At 48.0% G+C, this 22,170-nt stretch overlaps 1 protein-coding gene across 1 annotated transcript in view; it reads right to left on the reverse strand.

The window, feature by feature from the left end:
• The window catches only part of cdk18 (cyclin dependent kinase 18), an 83,999-nt gene that overhangs the window by 20,092 nt on the left and 41,737 nt on the right, over positions 1-22,170 (reverse strand). Inside the window, exons 3-8 of the mRNA XM_033042812.1 lie at positions 13,916-14,040; positions 11,507-11,632; positions 10,015-10,071; positions 8,850-8,964; positions 1,274-1,368; positions 135-197 (exon numbers count right to left, since the gene is read on the reverse strand). Coding sequence (XP_032898703.1) covers positions 135-197; positions 1,274-1,368; positions 8,850-8,964; positions 10,015-10,071; positions 11,507-11,632; positions 13,916-14,040 — 581 coding nt within the window. The remainder of the gene's footprint in view (positions 1-134; positions 198-1,273; positions 1,369-8,849; positions 8,965-10,014; positions 10,072-11,506; positions 11,633-13,915; positions 14,041-22,170) is intronic.

The following is a 22,170-nucleotide window of genomic DNA, read 5'->3' on the forward strand; positions in this document are numbered from 1 at the left end:
AGGACTGGCCCAGTGCCTTCAAGCGAAAGGGAGTATTGGAGGTAGTAACTCTACCTCTGCACCTCTGTGCCACCCTGTTACTAATCCCACTCCTTAAATGCCTCAAGGAAAATTCAACCGCGAAGTTGTCTCACCTTGACATTGTACATGCTCATAATGTTCCCACAGTTGTCCATGTACTGCTTTAGGTCACTGTCCTGCAAATCAAAATGGACACAGTGTCAGCAAGTTAGTGGTCGGCCATTTTGTAACTACCGCTCTCTTGAGTTCACCTTCAAAAGTAAGAGGAGAACATTTTGCACGTTTATAAGAAGTTTACTTACGGCCGCCAACCTTCTCACAGTGAGATCTCACAAGACGACAAATAATGAATGAATGAATGAAAGAATGAATAAATTTAATGGCCAAGTATTCACATACAAGGAATTTGCCTTGGTGCTCCGCCCGCAAGTGACAACATGACATACAGTGGCAGTAAGGAATGACACATAAAACATTAATAATAAACAATAACATAATAATCAGTTAGAGTCACAGAGTCATACAGCGTGGAAACAGGCCCTTCGGCCCAACTTGCCCATGCCGGCCATATGTCCCACCTACACTAGTCCCACCTGCCCGCGTTTGGCCCATTTCCCTCCAAACATGTCCTGTCCATGTACCTGTCCAAATGTTTCATAAAAATGTATTTTATTTAAAGTCTATTTTTTGGCACTGATTTATTATATTATCTGTGGGTCCTGTCTTTACAAACCAGTTATGCTGCTGCTGCCAGCAAGAGTTTCATTGTTCTGTCCCAGTACGTATGGTGATAAAACACTCTTGGCCCTCCTGATTCTTGCCTGAATTAAACATATTTTAAGATAATGTCATAGAGTGATACAGTGTGGAAACAGGCCCCTCGGCCCAACTTGCCCACACCGGCCAACATGCCCCATCTACACTAGTCCCACCTGCCTGCGTTTGGCCCATATCCCTCCAAACCTGTCCTAACCATGTACCTTTTTAACTGCTTCTTAAATGTTGGGATAGTCCCAGCCTCAACTACCACCTCTGGCAGCTAGTTCCATACACCCACCACCCTTTGTGTGAAAAAGTTACCCCTCAGATTCTTATGAAATCTTTTCCCCTTCACGGTGTGTCCTCTGGTTGCCGATTCCCCTAATCTGGGCAAGAGACTCTGTGCATCTCCCCCAACCTATTCCTCTCGTGATTTTATGCACCTCAGAATGGAGGATCTCCTCTGATGGAGTTGCCACAGTTCGGTGCTTACCAGGAACTCAAACACTAGGGTGAGAGATCGCTCCGTGTGGATGATGTCATGCAGGGTGACGATGTTTGCGTGCTTCAGATTCTTGAGCAGAGAAACTGTGAAGAAAAATGGAGCAGTCAATTGGGATAAACCTCTGTACTTTAATGATGGCTCACTCCCACACTCATCATGCCATTCATAGGTGCGTCTAAGGGCCATTTTCCACTCTGTATCTTCAAAGCAACTAACCAAATCTGAGGAAGGACATTATTGCCCTAGAGGGAGTGCAGAGAAGGTTCACCAGACTGATTCCTGGGATGTCAGGACTGTCTTATGAAGAAAGACTGGATAGACTTGGCTTATACTCTCTAGAATTTAGGAGATTGAGAGGGGATCTTATAGAAACTTATATAATTCTTAAGGGGTTGGACAGGCTAGATGCAGGAAGATTGCTCCCGATGTTGGGGAAGTCCAGGACAAGGGGTCACAGCTTAAGGATAAGGGGGAAATCCTTTAAAACCGAGATGAGAAGAACTTTTTTCACACAGAGAGTGGTGAATCTCTGGAACTCTCTGCTACAGAGGGTAGTCGAGGCCAGTTCATTGGCTATATTTAAGAGGGAGTTAGATGTGGCCCTTGTGGCTAAGGGGATCAGAGGGTATGGAGAGAAGGCAGGTACGGGATACTGAGTTGGATGATCAGCCATGATCATATTGAATGGCGGTGCAGGCTCGAAGGGCCGAATGGCCTACTCCTGCACCTAATTTCTATGTTTCTATGTTTCTAACTTCTACCAGCGACCAACACAATGGGCGGCACGGTGGTGCAGCGGTAGAGTTGCTGCCTTACAGCGCCAGAGACCCGGGTTCAATCCTGACTACGGGTGCTTGTTTGCACTGAGTTTTTACGTTCTCCCCGTGACCTCATGGGTTTTCTCCAGGTGCTCCGGTTTCCTCCCACACGCCAATGACGTACAGAGGTTCAGCCCACCGAGTCCACGTCAAACAACGATCACCTTTACACTAGTTCCACCCGACACACGACGGACAATTTACAGAATCTACAAGCCCGCACATCTTTTGGATGTGGGAGGAAACCGGAGCACCTGGAGGAAACCCACGAGGTCTCAGGAAGAGAAGACAAACCCCATACAGACAGCACCCGAGGTCAGGATGAAACACGGGTCTCTGGCGCTGTAAGGCAGCAGCTCTACCGCTGCGCCACCGTGCTGCCACCACAAGCTTAATAGCCCTGTCCCACTGTACGAGTTCATTCAAGAGCTCTCTCGAGTTTAAAAAAAAATCAAACTCGTGGTAAGCACGTAGAATGTACGTAGCGGGAACATCGGAGCTCGGGGACGTCTCTTAGCGGCTCGTAACGCTAACGGCAGGTACTCGGGAAGACTCGCTAACGGCAGGTAAGCTCGGGAAGACTCGTGAAGATTTTTCAACATGTTGAAAAATGTCCACGAGAGCCCCGAGTACCTACGAGCGGCCATTACCGTAAATCTCCGAGTTCGAATCAGGGCAAACTCGGGAGAACTCTTGGAATGAACTCATACAGTGGGACAGGGCTTTAACCCTCTGCTTCACTCTCTTCCCTCCCCGTCAACATCTCTGTCCAAGCTTTCCCACACCTGTCTCCGCAATGTCTTACTCTCGCAGTGTCAAACCTTGTCCAATGACTTCCTCGTGAAATGCTCTGGGAAAAATGCCCTGGGGAAACTGAGCCCCCAGAGGACGAGGTGGGGGCCAGAGCCTGGGGATGAGGTTGGGCCGGGGTCGGAGTCGGAGGCTCGGGGTCGGGCCGAAGTGAACAGGCCGTGTTGCTGAGAAAAAAGGGGGACGGAGAGGAACCCGAAGAATAGAGGGGTACCCGGTGTAGAGGGCCATCGAGAACAAGGGGGGGGGGGCCTGGGAACAAAGGGGGGACCCAGCATGGGGGGGGGGAGGCACAGGCAACAAAGGGGGACCCAGCGGGTGGGGGTGAATAAAGGTTGAGTACCTTTTGTCCGTGCCCTTGTGGCGACTCTACTGTGTACTTTGGGAGCAAAAGCAAAGATTATCACTGTACCTAGAGTATCATCTTCATCATCATTTTACTATGTTAAAGTCAATGTACAAACACTAGCTTGTTGAGCAATGCCGGTTAATGATTGTCCACTTATTGCAAGCGAGGTGTCAAGTGACCCTGGTTACGTGCTCTCCCAAAATCAACCCTTTTAGTGTTTAGGTAATCATGTAACGTCAAAGGGAATGTTTAATCGTTACAATCCATTAACAAAGTTGGGGGCAGCGCAATTAGTGGGGTCAAGGCGTAAAGGAGGATTGTGAATATTGGCCATTCCTGCCAAGCAGACTTGAGTTGGGCCTGGACTCCCCCAGTGTCAGGACCGGTGTGAGCAGAGAAACAGGACAAGCGGTCAATATCCTTGGGACAGGGCTTCTCCTCTTCACTCTGCATTCCTATCGGATTCATGTACAACCTCCCTTCCATTGATGGGCACAAAGTGCTGGAGTAACTCAGCGGGTCAGGCCAACATCTCTGGATGGAAGGAACAGGTGACGCTTTGGGTCGGAGCCCTTCTTCAGTCCCTTCCATTGACTCCATCTACACCTCACGCTGCCTCGGCAAGGCCACCAGCAGAATCAAGGACGAGTCTCACTTCCTCTTCCCCCCACTCCCCCCCCCCCCCCCCCATTAGGCGAGAGTTGTAAACGCACACCTCCAGATTCTGGGGCAGTTTCTTCCCAGCTGTTACCAGGCAACTGAACCATCTTATCACCAACTAGAGAGCGGTCCTGACCTCCAGTCTACCCCATTGGAGATCCTCAGACTATCCTTAAGTGGACTTTATCTTGCACTAAACGTTACACCCTTTATCCTGTATCAGTACGCTGTGGATAGCTTCATTGTAATCAAGTATAATCTATTCGCTGACTGGATAGCATGAAACTAGATAGCTTTTCACTGTACCTCGGAGCATGTGAACATTTGGGACGACAGATGGCACAATGGGCTAAGTGTTCGACTGGCGACCGGAAGGTAGCCAGTTCGAATCCCGCTTGGAGTGCATACTGTCGTTGTGTCCTTGGGCAAGACACTTCACCCACCTTTGCCTGTGTGTGAATGTGTGTGAGTGATTGGTGGTGGTCGGAGGGGCCGTAGGCGCAGATTGGCAGCCACGTTTCCGTCAGTCTGCCCCAGGGCAGCTGTGGCTACAGAAGTAGCTTACCACCACCGAGTGTGACTGAGGAGTGAATGAATAATGCGATGTAAAGCGCCTTGAGTATTAGAAAGGCGCTATATAAATCCCATCCATTATTATTATTATTATTATTATGTGACAATAGATAAACTAAATGGCCAAATGACCAAACTCCAGTTTTGTTAAGTGACTTCTCGGGAGATTGGAGTCAGATATACTCGTCTGTGACGTGAAGGGCAGGTAAAATAAATCCAGACATTTTCCGTACCTGGACCAACTACAGTGGAGGTATAGGCAGACAAAAAATGCTGGAGAAACTCAGCGGGTGAGGCAGCATCTGTGGAGAGAAGGAATAGGCGACGTTTCCTTCTCTCCATAGATGCTGCCTCACCCGCTGAGTTTCTCCAGCATTTTTTGTCCACCTTCGATTTTTCCAGCATCTGCAGTTCTTTCTTAAACAGTGTAGGTATAGTTTAGTTTAGAGATACAACATGGAAACAGGCCCTTCGGCCCACCGAGCCCACGCCGACCTTTGATCACCCATTCACAATAGATCTATGTAATCCCAATTTTGCGCCTACTCTCTACACCCTAGGGACGATGTGCAGAGGCCAATTAACACACAAACCCGCACGTCTTTGGGATGTGGGAGGAAACTGGAGCACCGGGAGGAAACCCACGCGGTCAAGGGGAGAACGTACAAACTCCATGCTGACACACAGCACCCGTAGTCAGGATCGAAACCGGGTCTCTGGCGCTGTAAGGCAGCAACTCTACCGCTGCGCCACTGTGCCACCCACAAATTATGCACGGCTGTGTGGGAATCTGCGTTGAGTCTTCACAGCGATATCTATCTGAACCAAATTCTACCGGAATAACATTTGAACCATGTTTCAGTTCTTACAACTGCGTTACAATCCCATTTGGCTATTCGTAAACCAGAGCTCACTTTGTGTGTTAACATACAAGTGTTTCTTTCAACCATCATAGTCTCCTTCAGTCTGCTAGGTCTAATATTGTATGATACTCCAGTCTCTTACCTAGAGTACGAGAATCAAGAACCAGAAGACATAGGTTCAAGGTGAAGGGGGAATGATTCAAAAGGAATCTGAAGGGTAGCTTTTTCACACAAAGGGTGGTGGGTGTACGGAACGAGCTGCCAGAGGAGGTAGTTGAGGCTGGGACTATCCCAACATTTAAGAAACAGTTAGACAGGTACATGGATAGGCCAGGTTTATAGGGATATGAGCCTACCGTGGGCAGGTGTGACTGGTGTAACTGGGAAATCATGTTGGCTGGTGTGGGTAAGTTGGGCCGAAGGGCCTGTTTCCACACTGTATCACTCTATGACTGTATGAACCAGACGACCTAGGTTTAAGGTGAAGATGGAAAGATTTAAAAGGAACCTGAGGGGTAACTTTTTCACACATAAGGTGTTGGTCTTATGGAACAAGCTGCCAGATGAGGTTGTTGAGGCTGGGACTATCCCAACTTTTTAGAAACAGTTAGACAGGTACATGGATAGGACAAGTTTAGAGGGATATATGGGCCAAACGCAGGCAGGTGGGACTAGAGTAGCTGGGACAAGGTGGTCAGCATGGGCCAGGTGGGCCGAAGGGCCTGTTTCCATGCTGTATCAATCTATGCTTTTTACACTTCCCTTTTATAATTATATGCTTGCACCCCAACTAATTCACTTTCATCAGTATCCACACCCAACATCTCTCCCAATTTTACTAGAAGGCTTGCTTGCCTGTCCAGTTTAAAACCCTTGCAAAGGTGTTGATGTCAATCCAGCATGGAACTGACTGATGAGAGGAAACACTGCCATCTGGTGGCTGACAAAATTCTAGTCATGTTTCCACATAAAATGAAAGGGAACAGCTCTGGAAAAGGGGTGAAAATTGCAAAGAGTTGTGGATGTAACCTCTCCCTATATCTCAGGCCCTCGAGTCCTGGCGACATCCTCGTAAATCTTCTCTGCACCCTTTCCATATTTCCTATAAGATGGTGCCCAAAACTGAGCACAATACTCTAAATATAGCCTCACTAACGTCTTATATATAACTGCACCATAGAAACATAGATACATAGAAAATAGGTGCAGGAGTAGGCCATTCGACCCTTTGAGCCTGCACCGCCATTCAATATGATCATGGCTGATCATCCAACTCAGTATCCCATCCCTGCCTTCTCTCCATACCCCCTGATCCCTTTAGCCACAAGGGCCACATCTAACTCCCTCTTAAATATAGCCAATGAACTGACCTCAACTACCTTCTGTGGCAGAGAATTCCAGAGATTCACCACTACTCTGTGTGAAAAATGTTTTTCTCATCTCGGTCCTAAAGGATTTCCCCCTTATCCTTAAACTGTGACCCCTTGTTCTGGACTTCCCCAACATCGGGAACAATCTTCCTGCATCTAGCCTGTCCAGCCCCTTAAGAATTTTGTAAGTTTCTATAAGATCCCCCCTCAATCTTCTAAATTCTAGCGAGTACAAGTCTATCCAGTCTCTCTTTATATGAAAGTCCTGACATCCCAGGAATCAGTCTGGTGAACCTTCTCTGTACTCCCTCAATGGCAATAATGTCCTTCCTCAGATATGGCAATAATGTCCTTCCTCCATGACCTCCCAACTTCCATACTCAATATTCTGACTGATGAAGACAATGTATCGAAAGCCTACTTGTGACGCTGCTTTCAAGGAACTAAGTACCTGCACTCCTAGTTTCCACGGCTCCACAACACTCCTCAGTGCCCTACCATTCACGGTGTAGGTCCTATCCATACTAGACGTCCAAAATTGCAACACCTCACGTTTCTCTAGATTAAATTCCATCAACCATTCCTCAGCCCAACCTTTCCTCAGGTCCAATTAGAGACTCTAGCCCTCCAGGCCTGGGATTAGAAGGTCAGGTATGCAAGAGTTTAGAGATACGGCGCGGAAACAGGCCCTTCGGCCCACCGAGCCCGTGCCAACCAGCGGTCCCCGTGCACAACCACCATCCTACGCACTAGGGACAATTTACAAAGTTTACCAAAGAGAATTAATCTACAAACCTGTACGTCTTTGGAGCGTGGGAGGAAACCGGAGCACCTGGAGGAAACTCACACGCACAGGGGGGAGAACGTGCAAACTCCACAAAGACAGCACCCGTAGTCAGGATTGAACCCAGGTCTCGGAAGCTATGAGGCAGCAAACCAACCGCTGCGTTACCATGACTTCCTTTAAGAGTGGGAGCGCATAGGTGAACCCTGACATGGGGCCACTGGATCTTGGTCAAAGCCCATGGAGACCCAATAATATTTCCCAAATTACTGAAGACACAGGACAAGCTCAGAGAATTTCCAGGGATTTCCAGGCAATTTCCAGGGGTACTTATTCCTCCGACCCCAGGGAGAAACACGGAACCAAGGCCAACCCACACAGCTCAGATTTGCCTGTCACTTCATGTCACAGCAAGCCAGGTTCTTCCCAGGGCTAAAAGCGGTAAGATTGAATTGAATTGAATTGAATTGAATCCTTTATTTGTCATTCAGACCTTTCGGTCTGAACGAAATGTCGTTGCCTGCAGCCATACATGTAATAATAAACAACACACAATAAACACAAATTAACATCCACCACAGTGAGTTCACCAAGCACTTCCTCACTGTGATGGAGGCAAAAGTCTTAGAGTTGCTGTCTCTTCCCTCCTCTTCTCCCTCTGCGCTGAGGTGATACCCCACCGGGCGATGGTAAGTCAGTTCAAGCTCCGCGGCCCTGGGGTGGTCGAAGCTGCCGCCCTCCAGTCCAGCGGACGCAGCTGTTGCCACGGGAGCTCCGGAAAACAGGCATCAACCTGTGACCCGCGAGCTCCCGACGATGTCCTCCACTGGCCCGCGGCCGAGCCCCGGATTCAGGTCGCCGCCGCCTCAGCCACCGGAGCACCGTCTCCGCCCCGCACCGGGCCGCCCCCACGGGAGCGTCTCAGCCCCGCACCGGGCTGCCCTCACGGGAGCGCCCTCCAGCCGGGAGCCGGGTCGCCCACACGGCAGCGTCTCAGCCCCGCGCCGTCTGCCCTCACCGGCGCGCCGAGTCGTGCCGCTGCCCGAACGTTGCCGCAGCTCGGAGACGGCCAGCCTCGCGTTGGTAAGTCCTGGCTGGCTCTACATCCGGAGCCTCGAGGTCGGTCACAGGTTGGAGGCCGCCAGCTCCGCCATTAGGCCTCAGCTCAGACGGGGGAAGAGAAGGGGGATACGACAAGAAAGTCGCATTCCCCCGAAGGGAGAGACAGAAAGCCCTGTTTCACCCCCCCCCCCCACATAACACAACCTAATAACCAAAAGTTTAACTGAACAAGACAAAAAAAAGATGTGGAGTGGAGTTCAAGAATTGGAGTGTACCTTCACGTATTGCAGTGCACGGCGCTCCCTCTTCATGTTCCAGTCGGATTTCCTTCAAAGCCACCAGGTTTTCCGTCAACTTGCTCTTTCCCTTAAACACTGTGGCATAGGTTCCCTGAGAGAAAAAATAAGTCAAGTTTCTCGACAGTGGGCAAGAAAGCATTTTTATCAGGATGCATCATAGCGTGGTTTGGGAACAACTGCATTTAAGACCTGGCCACTCCTCTCCCATCAGGCAAAAGGTATAGAAGTATGAAAACGCACACCTCCAGATTCAGGAACAGTTTCTTCCCAGCTGTTATCAGGCAACTGAACCATCCCACCACAACCAGAGAGCAGTCCAGAACTACTATTTACCCCATTGGTGACTTTCGGACAATCCTTGATCGGACTTTGCTGGCTTTACCTTGCACTAAATTTTACTCCCTTATCATGTGTCCGAACACTGTAAATGGCTCGATTGAAATCATGTACAGGTATTGTATTTCCGCTGACTGGTCAGCGCGCAACAAAAGCTTTTCACTGTACCTCAGTACTCGTGACAATAAACTAAACTGAACCAAACTGAACTGAAGACAGCTAGAAATCAGAAGATTCAATCCCCAAGCCTTGGTCTTTAACAGAACCATAAAGGGCCTGTCCCACTTGGCGATTTTTTCGGCGACTGCCGGCGTCATATCAGTGTCGCCAAAAGATTTTGAACATTTCAAAATCAAGCAGCGAGAAATAAAATGTTGCAACACTTGAAAAAAACTCATTTCTTTCTGACCGTGGAAACGTTCCTGTGCTTAACCCAATACATGGCCACGGTGGCGCAGAGGTAGAGCCGCTGCCTCACGGCGCCCGAGACCCGGGTTTGACCCCGACCTCGGGTGCTGTCTGTATGGAGTTTGCACGTTCTCCCTGTGGGTTTTCTCCGGGTGCTCCAGTTTCCTCCCACATCCCAAAGACGTGCGGGTTTGTAGGCTGATTGGCTTCTGCATATTGTCCTTAATTTGTGGGATGCAAAACTGGGATAAGATAGAGCTAGTGCGCGGGTGATCATTGGCCGGTATGGACCCGGTGGGCCGAAGGGCCTGTTTTCACGCTGTATCTCCAAACGACACTAAAGAAAGCAGATAAAGTTTGACAGAGCTTTGGCAGCTACCACGCAAGTTCACCTTACCTCTCCCAGCTTGTCCAGTTTCACATAAGTCTCCAACTTCCCAAATCCTATGTCTGACTGCAGAGAGAGAAACAAATATCACTTCAGTGTCACAAAAAATGGCGCCTCACTCAAGAGGGTGGCAGCAAAGATGGTCAAGTGGTTAAGTTTCTTGTGAAGAGAGGTCATTGTGCAATGTGGGAAACTCACCAGGAAGATCCCCACATAGCAGACTCCCATAACCACCGATGGCAGGTTGTTGCAATGGTAGTTAAGGGGTAAATGCTGATGAGACTACTTTAAGTCAAGATTAAAAACTTATCTATACTCCCAAGCCTTTCCTGACGTCCACTGAGCGAGGGCTATATGTATATATGTATGTAATTTGTTTGTTTATACTATTCTTATAACAAATGTAAAACACTTTGGCCAACGGGAGTTGTTTTTTAAATGTGCTATATAAATAAATGTGACTTGTCTTGAGACACCAAGGAGGAACTCTGGCATGGACCTCCTCTGAACAGCCAACACAACACACAAGCCTTGGCAGTAACATCCCAGCTGAATAACAGACCATCCAAAGGTGCAGGAAGGAACTGCAGATGCTGGTTTACCCCGAAGATGGACGCAAAAAGCTGTAGTAACTCAACAGGTCAGACAGCATCACTGGAGAAAAGGAATAGGTGACATTTTGGGTTGAGATGCTGCAGTCTGAAGATGGGTCACGATCCGACACGATCCAGAGATGCTGTCTGAGCCGCTGGGTTATGCCAGGTTACTGGGTCGACCTTCCGAAGGTGTTGATCTTCCTCAGCTTGCACTGAGAGAGATGTCAACCCAGATTCTGCACTAAGGCTTAGGTTTTTTTTAGTTTAGTTTAGTTTAGAGATACAGCGCGGAAACAGGCCCTTCGGCCCACCGAGTCCGCGCCGAGCAACTCAAATTGTGCACACTAATCCCTTGTGTGGGACCTTGTTTGAAAGTCCAGACACACCACATCCACTGGCTCTCCCATATCCATTCTACTTGTTAAATCCTCAGAAAATTCGAGAAGATTAGTCAAGCCTGATTTCCTCTTCATAAATCCATGCTGACTTTGACCGATCCTGTCACTGCTTTCCAAATGGGCCACTACAACATCTTTAACAATCGACTCAAGCATCTTCCCCACTATCGATGTAAGGCTAACTGGTCCATAATTCCCCGTATTCTCTCTCCCTCCTTTCTTAAAAAGTGGGGTTACATTGACTACCCTCCAGTCCACAGGGACTGATCCAGAGTTGAGAGAACATTGCAAAATGATCACCAATACATCCACGATTTCTAGGGCCACCTCCTTGAGTACTCTGGGATGCAGACCATCAGGTCCTGGGAATTTATCTGCCTTCAGTCCCAACAGTTTACCTAACATCATTTCCTGACTAATGTGGATTCGCCTCACCGGCTGAGTTTCTCCAGCATTTTTGTCTACCTTCGATTTTCCAGCATCTGCAGTTCCTTCTTAAACACTCACCAGTGAAGCTCGGCGTGAAGTCCTGCTCTGAGTTTTGGGAAAGGGAGGGCTCTCCAGTCTCAGTTTCTGTAGGAATTCCTCCGGAAGCCTGTTGTCTATCGGGAGCGATAATCTCTTGCCCAGGTCCTGCAAGAGAGGGAGATGATGGAAGGAGGTGGGCAAAGGGAAGGAAAGCAGAGTGTAATCACATATATACACAAAATGCTGGAGGAACTCAGCGGGACAGGCAGCATCCCCGGAGAGAAGGAATGGGTGACCTGTCGGGTCGAGACCCTTCTTCAGACTGATGTCATGGGAGAGGGAGATACATAGATAAAAGGAAGTGCAAGGCGTGAAACCAGGACAAAGGGGATGGAGATCAAGGGGAATGTAGAATAGATCAGTGTTAGCTGGGAGAAGGCAACAACAAAGCAAACAGATAAAATGTAGCCGGAGACAGTAAGACTGGTGGGAGAACTGGGAAGAAGGAGGGATGGAGAGAGGGGGAAAGAAAGGAGTTACTTGAAGTTGGAGAAGTCAATGTTCATACCGCTGGGGTGTACGCTGCCCAAGCGAAATTTGAGGTGCTGTTCCTCCAATTTGCGCTGGGCCTCACTCTGACAATGGAGGAGGCCCAGGACAGAAAGGTCAGTGTAGGAATGGGAGGGGGAGTTAAAGTGTTTAGCAACCGGGAGATCATGAAGGTTTAGGCGGAATGACTGGAGGAGTTCAACGAAACGATCACCGAGCCTGCGATTGGTCTCGCCGATATATAGGAGTCCACATCTCGAAACGACCGCCGAGCCTCGAATACATTGTGTTATCGCGTAGAGTTGTCAGGACAAGCAGCATAAAGTGCATGAGAAACAGTAACATAGGAATGGTGAAGCAAGGAACTGCAGGTGCTGGGCTACAAAAAAAGACACAAAGTGCTGGAGTGCTTTGGAGTACTCAGCGGGTCAGGCAGCATCTCTGAAGAACATGGATAGGGGACGTTTTGCCTCGGCTCGCAAAGCCGGCCTCGGATGTAGGCTATGGGAACGGATCTGCTGACTCTGGCCGGGCCAGGGTTCCAGAGCCCCGGCCGCAGGGGGGGGAAATTCAACCCGCCGATCGGCCGCGGAAGCCCCGATGAGGTCGAGATCGGCCGCCTCACCTGGCCTGGGCACCGCATTTTCGGGGGGACATCCGGAGGGAATTTCAAGTGCGCTCTCGTAATTTTGTCCGGATTGAAGAAGACGCCAGATCACCAGAGGCCAGAAAATTGGTGGTGGATCTGTATTAACGCTGAACCTTGTTCAACCGGAGATACTTGCCCCTGCCCTCTACTGAGAATGAAAACACCAGTCTATACGCCAGGCATTTATTTCGAGGGTTTAAGAAGGAACTGCAGATGCTGGAAAATCGAAGGTACACAAAAAAGCTGGAGAAACTCAGCGGGTGCAGCAGCATCTATGGAGCGAAGGAAAAAGGCAACGTTTCGGGCCGAAACCCTTCTTCAGACGGTTTATTTCGAGGGAGCTAGAATACAAAAACAGGGATGTAATCCTGAGGCTTTATAAGGCACTGGTCAGGCTGCTTTTGTAGTATTGTGAGCAGTTTTGGGCACCGTATCTGAGGAAAGATGTGCTGGCCCTGGAGAGGAGGTTTACGAGCATGATCCCAGGAATTAGTGGGTTAACTTATGATGTGTTTGACGGCGCTGGGCCTGTACTCGCTAGAGTTTAGAAGGATGAGAGGGTGCCTCATTGAAACTTATCCAACAGTGAAAGGCCTGGACAGAGTGGATGTGGAGAGGATGTTTCCACTGGTGGGAGAGGCTAGGACCAGAGGCCATAGCCTCAGAATAAAAGGACATACCTTGAGAAAGGAGATGAAGAGGAATATTGTTAGACAGAGGGTGGTGAATCTATGGAATTTATTGCCACAGACGGCTGTGGAGGCCAAGTCAGTGGATGTTTTTAAGGTGGAGATTGATAGATTCTTGGTTATTAAGGGTGTCAGGGGTTATGGGGAGAAGGCAGGAGAATGGGGTTGAGAGGGAGAGATAGATCAGACCTGATTGAATGGCGGTGAGGACGCTATGGGCCGAATGGCCTAATTCTGCTGCTACAACTTATGAACTTATGAACTTTAGTTTTGTTTTCGAGACACAGCTTGGAAACAGGCCCTTCGGCCCATCGAGTCCACACCGACACATTTAACCCTATCCCACACACACTAGGGACAATTTTCACTTACACCAAGCCAATTAACATACAAACCTGTACATCTTTGGAGTGTGGAGAAAACCCACATGCTCAGGGGGAGAACGTACAAAATCCGTACAGGCAGCAGCCGTAGTCGGGATCAAACCCGGGTCTCCGGCGCTGCAAGCACTATAAGGCATCAACTCCACCTTAACTTATAAAGCAAGAAATGTCACTGTACCTCCATGGAGAACCTGCGTTGCCGATGATTCCTGTAGGGCAGGGCATTCGGTGAATGGGCACCTTCTGACCCAACCTGGTCTGAGTGCACGTTCAAAGTCAGTGGAAGATTTTCATACGCAATATCTAAACAAAGAGAAGCCGGAATAATCGGACTGGAAACAAAGAAGGATTTGGCCAAAGCATCAACCCATTGAAATGGAAATACTGCACAATGGCCCATTTTTAGCCACGAGAACATGTCTTATCCTGTCCTTTTGCCCTCTCAGATAGGTATAAAATAACCTTGGGCACAGTTTCAAGTCGCCCAGGCCACATTAACCCTGCCATCAATCGTCATTGATAAAATTGAATCAGAAATGGATGACGTTTCGGGACGAGAGACCATCTTCAGACTGAGAGTAAATAACTGAGATACAACGGTAAACTCCAGCATGGGCAAGAATTTGCATGTGAAAATATCGCGGTGTTTTGTAATCTGACATGTGCGATATTTGCATATATATATATAACATTAGATCTCATAAACACAAAAAGCTGGAGTAACTCAGCGGGACAGGCAGCATCTCTGGAGAGAAGGGATGGGTGGCGTTTCAGGTCAAGACCCTTCTTCAGACTGGTTGGGGATAAGGGAAAGGAGAGATATAGACGATGATATGGAGAGATAAAGAACAATGAATAAAAGATATGCAAAAAAGAAACGATGATAAAGGGAACAGGCCTCTACATATCTCTCTACATCATCGTCACCCATTCCTTCTCTCCAGAGACGCTGCCTGCCCCCGCTGAGTTACTCCAGCTATCTTCGGTTGACACCAGCATCTGCGGTTCCTTCCTACACATCAGATCTCATAGATTTGTTCTATTTACAGTGTGGGGGCGGAGAAGATTTGTTTGATTATGCTTACTACACAGAGAAGCTCGAGAACCTGTAACCAGGGATCACTGTTCACATATAATTAGCAGAAAAAGGCTATTGCATCTGGTTGCAGACGTTAAATCTAGCATCCAATGTCCAATAGAACCAGACAAAAAAAATCAATAATAATCATATCCCTTTTTGCAAGTTAAATACTTTAATAGTTAAAGTAAATTTAAAAGTTAAATAGACAGGGAGTGGTGGGTGCCTGGAATACGCTGGCTGAGGTGGATGTGGAGCCATACGCAATAGTGGCGTTTAAGAGGTTTTTAGATGGGCACATCGAATAGTGAAAGGCCTGGATAAAGTGGATGTGGGGAGGATGTTTCCACTAGTGGGAGAGTCTAGGACCAGAGGTCATAGCCACAGAATAAAAGGACGTTCCTTTAACATAGAAACATAGAAACATAGAAATGAGGTGCAGGAGTAGGCCATTTGGCCCTTCGAGCCTGCACCGCCATTCAATATGATCATGGCTGATCATCCAACTCAGTATCCTGTACCTGCCTTCTCTCCATACTCCCTGATCCCTTTAGCCACAAGGGCCACATCTAACTCCCTCTTAAATATAGCCAATGAACTGTGGCCTCAACTACCTTCTGTGGCAGAGAATTCCAGAGATTCACCACTCTCTGTGTGAAAAATGTTTTTCTCATCTCGGTCCTAAAAGATTTCCCCCTTATCCTTAAACTGTGACCCCTTGTTCTGGACTTCCCCAACATCTGGAACAATCTTCCTGCATCTAGCCTGTTCTACCCCTTAAGAATTTTGTAAGTTTAGGAAGGAGATGAGGAGGCGTTTCTTTAATCAGAGGGTGGTGAATCTGTGGAATTCATCGCCACAGGCGGCTGTGGAGGCCAAGTCATTGGGTATTTTTCAAGAGGTATATTGACATGTTCGTGCTTAGTCAAGAGTTTCAAAAGGTTACGGGGAGAAGGCGGGAGAATGGGGTTTTGGTTTTAGTTTAGTTTACTTTAGAGATACAGCATGGAGTCCGGGTCCGTGCCGTCCAGCGATCCCCGCACATTAACACCATCCTACACCCACTAGGGACGATTTTTACATTTACCAAGCCAATTAACGGACAAACCTGTCCGCCATTGGAGTGTGGGAGGAAACCGAAGATCTCGGAGAAGACCAACGCAGGTCACGGGGAGAATGTACAAACTCCGTACAGACAGAATCAAACCTGGGTCTCCGGGGCTGCATTCGCTGTAAGGCAGCAACTCTACTGCTGCGCCACCGTGACCAGAGGGATTGATAGTCCAACCATGATTAAATAGCGGTGTGGACTCAATGGGCCAAATGGCCCAATTCTGCTCCTATGACTTATGAATTTAAGAACTTATATGCTGGGTAAGGTGGAATCTGGATTGTGTGTCGACAGAAGAGATTAGTTTATCTGTGCATAATTTTCAGCACAGACAATAAGTGCCGAAGGGCCTGTTGCCACAGTGTTCTCTCCATATGTTATGTTCTGCATTGTAAAGTTTGGGTGCAGGCAAATTTTCTTGGCAGAGATAGATAGATTCTTGATTAGTGCGGGTGTCAGGGGTTATGAGGAGAAGGCAGGAGAATGGGTTTGAGAGGGAAAGATAGATCAGCCATGATTGAATGGCGGAGTAGACTTGATGGGCCGAATGGCCTAATTCTGCTCCTAGAACTTATGAAGAATAGTTCAAAATGTTCACAGCTCCTTCAAAGAGATGACAGAGGCTTGCTGGGTCTCCTTCTGTGTTTATTCTGAGTCTATTACAGGATCCTACATTCGAGCATCTATTAAAAGCATCAAATAAGGTTCAGATGTGTGGATATGTTTCCAATGCAGAAAGTTTACGCAGTTAATATCATCCACCTCCACAGTCATAAATTAAAACTTTGAATTAATAAGTTATTTCATCAGACTCCTCCAAGAGTTCTGTTACGATACCTCCTCCACAGAATAAACCAACTAAGTGGAGATACGTCAGGTGGCTTTGGGCAGCACGGTGGCGCAGTGGTAAAGATTCAGCCTCACAGCGCCAGAGACCCGGGTTCGATCCTGCCTACGGGGGCTGTCTGTACGGAGTTTGTGCGTTCTCCCCGAGACCTGCGTGCGTTTTCTCCGAGATCTTCTGCTTCCTCCCACACTCCAAAGACGTACAGGTTTGTAGGTTAATTGTCTTGGTATAAATGTAAATTGTCCCTGGCGTGTGTAGGATAGTGTTAAGGGCCTGTCCCACTTTCACGACCTAATTCACAATCTTTTTTACTCGTGGACATTTTTCACCAGGCTAGAAAAACGCCCCGACCTACTTGATGCCACAAGTACCTACGACCAGCATCACGGCCTGGTACGACCTACCTACGACCTGCTACGACCTTGTGACGACCATGCTGCGAGTATGAGTCAAGGGCAAACTCGGCAGAGGTCGTGAAAGTGGGACGGGCCCTTGAATGTGCAGGGATCGTTGGTCGATGCGGACTCAGTGGGCCAAAGGGCCTGTTTCCACACTGCATCTCTAGACTAAAGTAAACTAAACAAATGCAGTCTTAAATTTAGAACTTCAGTTTGAATCTATTATAATCATTACAAAGTTCACAACTGTTCAGTACGATATTCCAAATAGGTTTGTCACATCTCCAATTTAGACTTGGGGAATATTTGTGCTGTTCTGGACATCCCATTATAGGAAATATGAAGAGGGAGTGTAGAAGAGGTTTACCAGAAGCCTAGAAACAAGGAATTGCATATGCTGGTTAATACACATAGGTGTGGTGAGAAATGAAGCAGGTATATCAACATGTAATGGTCCCTTTTTTTTCTTTCTTCTTTCTTATTCTTCGTTTTTGTCCTCTTATTCTTTTTTAAGGCGGAGATTGACAGATTCTTGATTAGTAAGAGTGTCAGGGGTTTTATGGGGAGAAGGCAGGAGAACGGGATTGAGAGGGAAAGACCGATCAGCCATGATTGAATGGCGGAGTAGATCCGATGGAACGTTTGAAGTTATGAAGTCGGCAGGTCCGGAGCTTTTTCCCCAAATGTCGGATGGAAATATCAAGTCCAGAAGGCATGTTTAAGAAAGAACTGCAGATGCTGGAATAATCGAAGGTCGACAAAAAAGCTGGAGAAACTCAGCGGGTGAGGCAGCATCCATGGAGCGAAGGAATGGGTGGCGTTTCGGGTCGAGACCCTTCTTCAGACCGATGTCAGTCTAGAAGACACAGCGTTAAGGTCAGAGGGGGAATTTACAGAGCTGTGCGGAGCAAGTTTTTTTTACACAGCGAAACGCACTGCCTGGCACACATCACTAGTTGTGGTGGTGAAAGTAGATATAATAGTGGCCTGTATGAGGCCTTCATTGGGGGATGTGGATCATGTGCATGCAGAAGACATTAGTTTAATTTGGCATCATGTCTGGTACACAGAACGCGGGCCAAAGGACATGTTCCGGTGCTGTATTTTCTCGTCGTCTGTGTTTTTAAACAGTAATTAAGGATTAATAAATAAAGTTCGGCAGCAAATAAATTCCGATGGAAAAAATTCACTGGGATGGGAAAAAGAAATGCAATGTTCACTCCCTGTAAATAAAAATATTTGGATGAGAAACAGAGGCTGTTAAGGATCATCCAGTCATAGAGTGACACAGCATGGAAACAGGCCCTTCGGCCCAACTTGCCCACACTGGCCAACATGTCTCAGCTATACTAGTCTCATCTGCCAACTTTAGCCCATATCCCTCCAAACCTGTCTTATCCATGTACCTGTCTAACTGTTTCTTAAACGTCGGGATAGCCTCAGCCTCAACTACCTCCTCTGGCAGCTTGTCCCACACACCCAGCGCCCTTTGTGTGAAAAAGCAACCCCTCAGATTCCAATTAAATCTTTTCCCCTTCACCTTAAACCTGGTAAATCAGTCCTTACAGAGACTGTTTTTGTAGTCCAGTTGGTGAATTGGGGGGGTAAACACAAAAATGCTGGAGTATCTCAGCAGGTCAGGCAGCATCTCCGGAGAGAAGGAATAGGGTTGAGACCCTTCTTCAGACTGCGAGTCAGGGAAACGAGAGATATAGACGGTACATGCATACAACAAATGAATCAAAGATATTCAAAAAGGAATGGTGATGAAGGAAAGCTGGAGCCCACAATGGTCCATTGTTGGCTGTGGGGAGGGGTGATAATGCGTGATGCAACAATGAAACTCAGCAGGACAGCAGCAAACTAGTAAATTACAGAGGGGTTGCAACGAAGAGAGGGTGCTGGACTCTCTTTGGAGAGAGGGTGGTGGGTGGTGTCTCAATATCTCTCGCTTGTATTCAAGGTTGGACCATAGTTTGCAGAACATTCTGTGGAGGCCAAGTCAATGGATATTTTTAAGGCAGCGATAGGTAGATTCTCGATTAGTACGGGTGTCAGAGGTTATGGGGAGAAGGCAGGAGAATGGGGTTTGGAGGGAGAGATAGATCAGCCGTGATTGAATGGCGGAGTAGCCCTGATGGGCTGAATGACCTAATTCTGCTCCTATCACCTATGACCATATGACCTTACCAGCCGCGCCACTGTGCAGTTGAAGTCGCTTTGTGCAGCATCATGGATGCGTGACTCAAACAAGCAAAAACAAAATCCATTTAAAGACAGAGAAACTTGAATAATTTCATCGAGAAATTTGGGTCTACGTTTTAACTGTCAGCTTGATGTTAGGTCAAGGGTGGGATGGTGTTAGTGTTGGTTGAACTGCTCTCTGACCGTAACTAGAGCTGATCGTTTGAAAGGTCACTTCACTTGCTATTAGAATCGCAGATCTATCAGGTCAAGAAAACATTTGCAACGCAACTTGCTTTAAGGGCACATTCCCCGAATGGCTAGATCCTCTTCTGCCTCTTCTGATGGGCGGCAGGGTGGCGCAGTGGTAGGGTTGTTGCCTTACAGCACTTGCAGCGCCGGAGACACGGGTTCGATCCCGACTACGTACGGAGTACGTACGTTTTTCTCCGAGATCTTCGCTTTTCTCCCACACTCCAAAGGCGTACAGGTTTGTAGGTTAATTGACTTACAAATATAAATTGTCCCTAGAGTCCATAGGGGAGTGTTCATGCGCGGGGATCGCTGGTCAGGGCGGGCTTGGTGCGCCGAATGGCCAGTCTGCCCGTGACCTGCGTGGGTTTTCTCCGGGTGTTCCGGTTTCCTCACACACTGCAAAAGACGTCCAGGTTTGTAGATTGTGTAGGAAAGAACTGCAGATGTTGGTTTACACTGAAGATGGACACAAAATGCTGGAGTAACTCAGCGGGTCAGGCAGCATCTTTAAGGGAAAGGAATAGGTGACGTTTTGGGTTGGGACCATTCTTCAGACTGAGAGTCAGGGGAGAGGGAAACTAGTAGATCTATTGCCTTTGATTAAAAAAATGTAATTATCCCAAGTCACAAGGTCATAAGTAGTGGAATTAGGCCATTCGGCCCATTATGTCTACTCTGCCAATCATGGCAGATCTACCTCTCCCTCCTAACCCCATTCACCTGCCTTCTCCCCATAACCTCTGACACCTGTCCTAATCAAAAATCTATCTATATCTGCCTTGAAAATATCCACCGACTTGGCCTCTACGGTCTTCTGTGGCAAAGAATTCCACAGATTCACGACCCTCTGACTAAAGAAAATTCTCCTCATCACCTTCCCAAAAGAACGTCCTTTAATTCTGTGTGTTTAGCATAGTGTTGGTGTACGGGGTGATCGCTGGTCGGCACGGAATCGGTGGGCCGAAGGGCCTGTTTCTACGCTGCACCTGTAAAGAGACAATACACAATAGGTGCAGGAGTAGGCCATTCCGTCCTTCGAACCAGCACCACCATTCAATGTGATCATGGCTGATCATCCCCAATCAGTACCCCGTTCCTGCCTTCTCCCCATATCCCCTGACTCCGCTATCTTCAAGAGCCCTTTCAAGCTCTCTCTTGAAAGTATCCAGAGAAACGGCCTCCCCCGCCCTCTGAGGCAGAGAATTCCACAGACTCACAACTCTCTGCGTGTAAAACTAAAACTAGAAGTGGAAAGGGGAGCAGGGCTTTGAGGAACCAGCTTCTCCTCTGGGCCATGGGGGAAATTATGGACATGGAATTGCCGATATACTTCACCGCTGTTTGCAGATGAATGGTGATGTTTGTCAGAACCCCAAACACATGGGACGCATGAGTGATTTATTTTAATTGTTTTTCTGCTGTTTATTAATGGATTTATTTTTCATCAAACAGATTAATGAGAGTGTACGATATCAAAGGAGCCGGATGTTGGACTGTACACACACGCTGCCAAAGAGCTTTCAGAATTCAAAGGCTATTCTTTCTGCCCACCTCCCTTTGATCCTGAAGATAATCACTTGCACCACACAAAGCCCACGGATTTAACCCTTCAGTTGCCAGGACCTAAGGGCGGCACGGTGGCGCAGCGGGAGAGTTGCCGCCTCACAGCGTCAGAGACCCGGGTTCGATCTGTGTGGAGTTTGTACGTTCTCTCCGTGACCAGCATGGGTTTTCACCGGGTGCTCCAGTTTCCACCTGTATTCCAAGACGTAATGCCCCTGTCCCACTTAGGAGACTTGAACGGAAACCTCTGGAGACTTGGCGCCCCACCCAAGGTTTCCGTGCGGTTCCCGGTGGTTTGTGTCAGTCTCCCTACCTGCTTCCACTGCCTGCAACCTCCGGCAACCACCTGCAACCTCCGGGAACCGCACGGGTGGGGCGCAAAGTCTCCAGAGGTTTCCGTTCAGGTTTCCTAAGTGGGACAGGGGCATTAGGGTTTGCGGGTTAATTGGCTGGGTAAGTTGTCCCCAGTGTGTGGGATAGTGCTAGTGTACGAATGATCGATAGTTGGTGTGGGTCCGGTTGGGCCGAAGGGCCTGTTTCCACACTAATGGCTCTAAACTAAACCTGCAGTTTTTTATTTAAATTGTGAAACTTTAATCGGAGGCCAAGACCCAAAACAGAGCACAACATCGCAGTTGATTAGAATGTGAGATAAGAAAAAGACATGAGAGATGGGAGAGGGAGTAAACCATATGGTCTTTGAAGCCTGATCCATCCTTCAGTGAAGTCATGGCTGATATGATCTTTCCCTCTTCTCCTCTCTCCTGCCAGACCTCCTTAAACTTCAAATTCCCACGGGATCAAAAGTTTGCCGTTCTCGGAGTTAAATATATATAATGACTCCGTCTCCGTCAGTCTCTGGCTTTGAGCGTTCCAGGGAAATACACATCTGCGAGGGGGGAAAAATGTCTACACATTTGCTCTTCGAATGAGCAATCCCTACTTCTGAAATTGTGTGCTGTTCTGGTCACAACCAGCGTCTGCAGTCCCTTCCGTC

Source organism: Amblyraja radiata, chromosome 24, assembly GCF_010909765.2.
Source record: "Amblyraja radiata isolate CabotCenter1 chromosome 24, sAmbRad1.1.pri, whole genome shotgun sequence".
NCBI lineage: Eukaryota > Metazoa > Chordata > Chondrichthyes > Rajiformes > Rajidae > Amblyraja > Amblyraja radiata.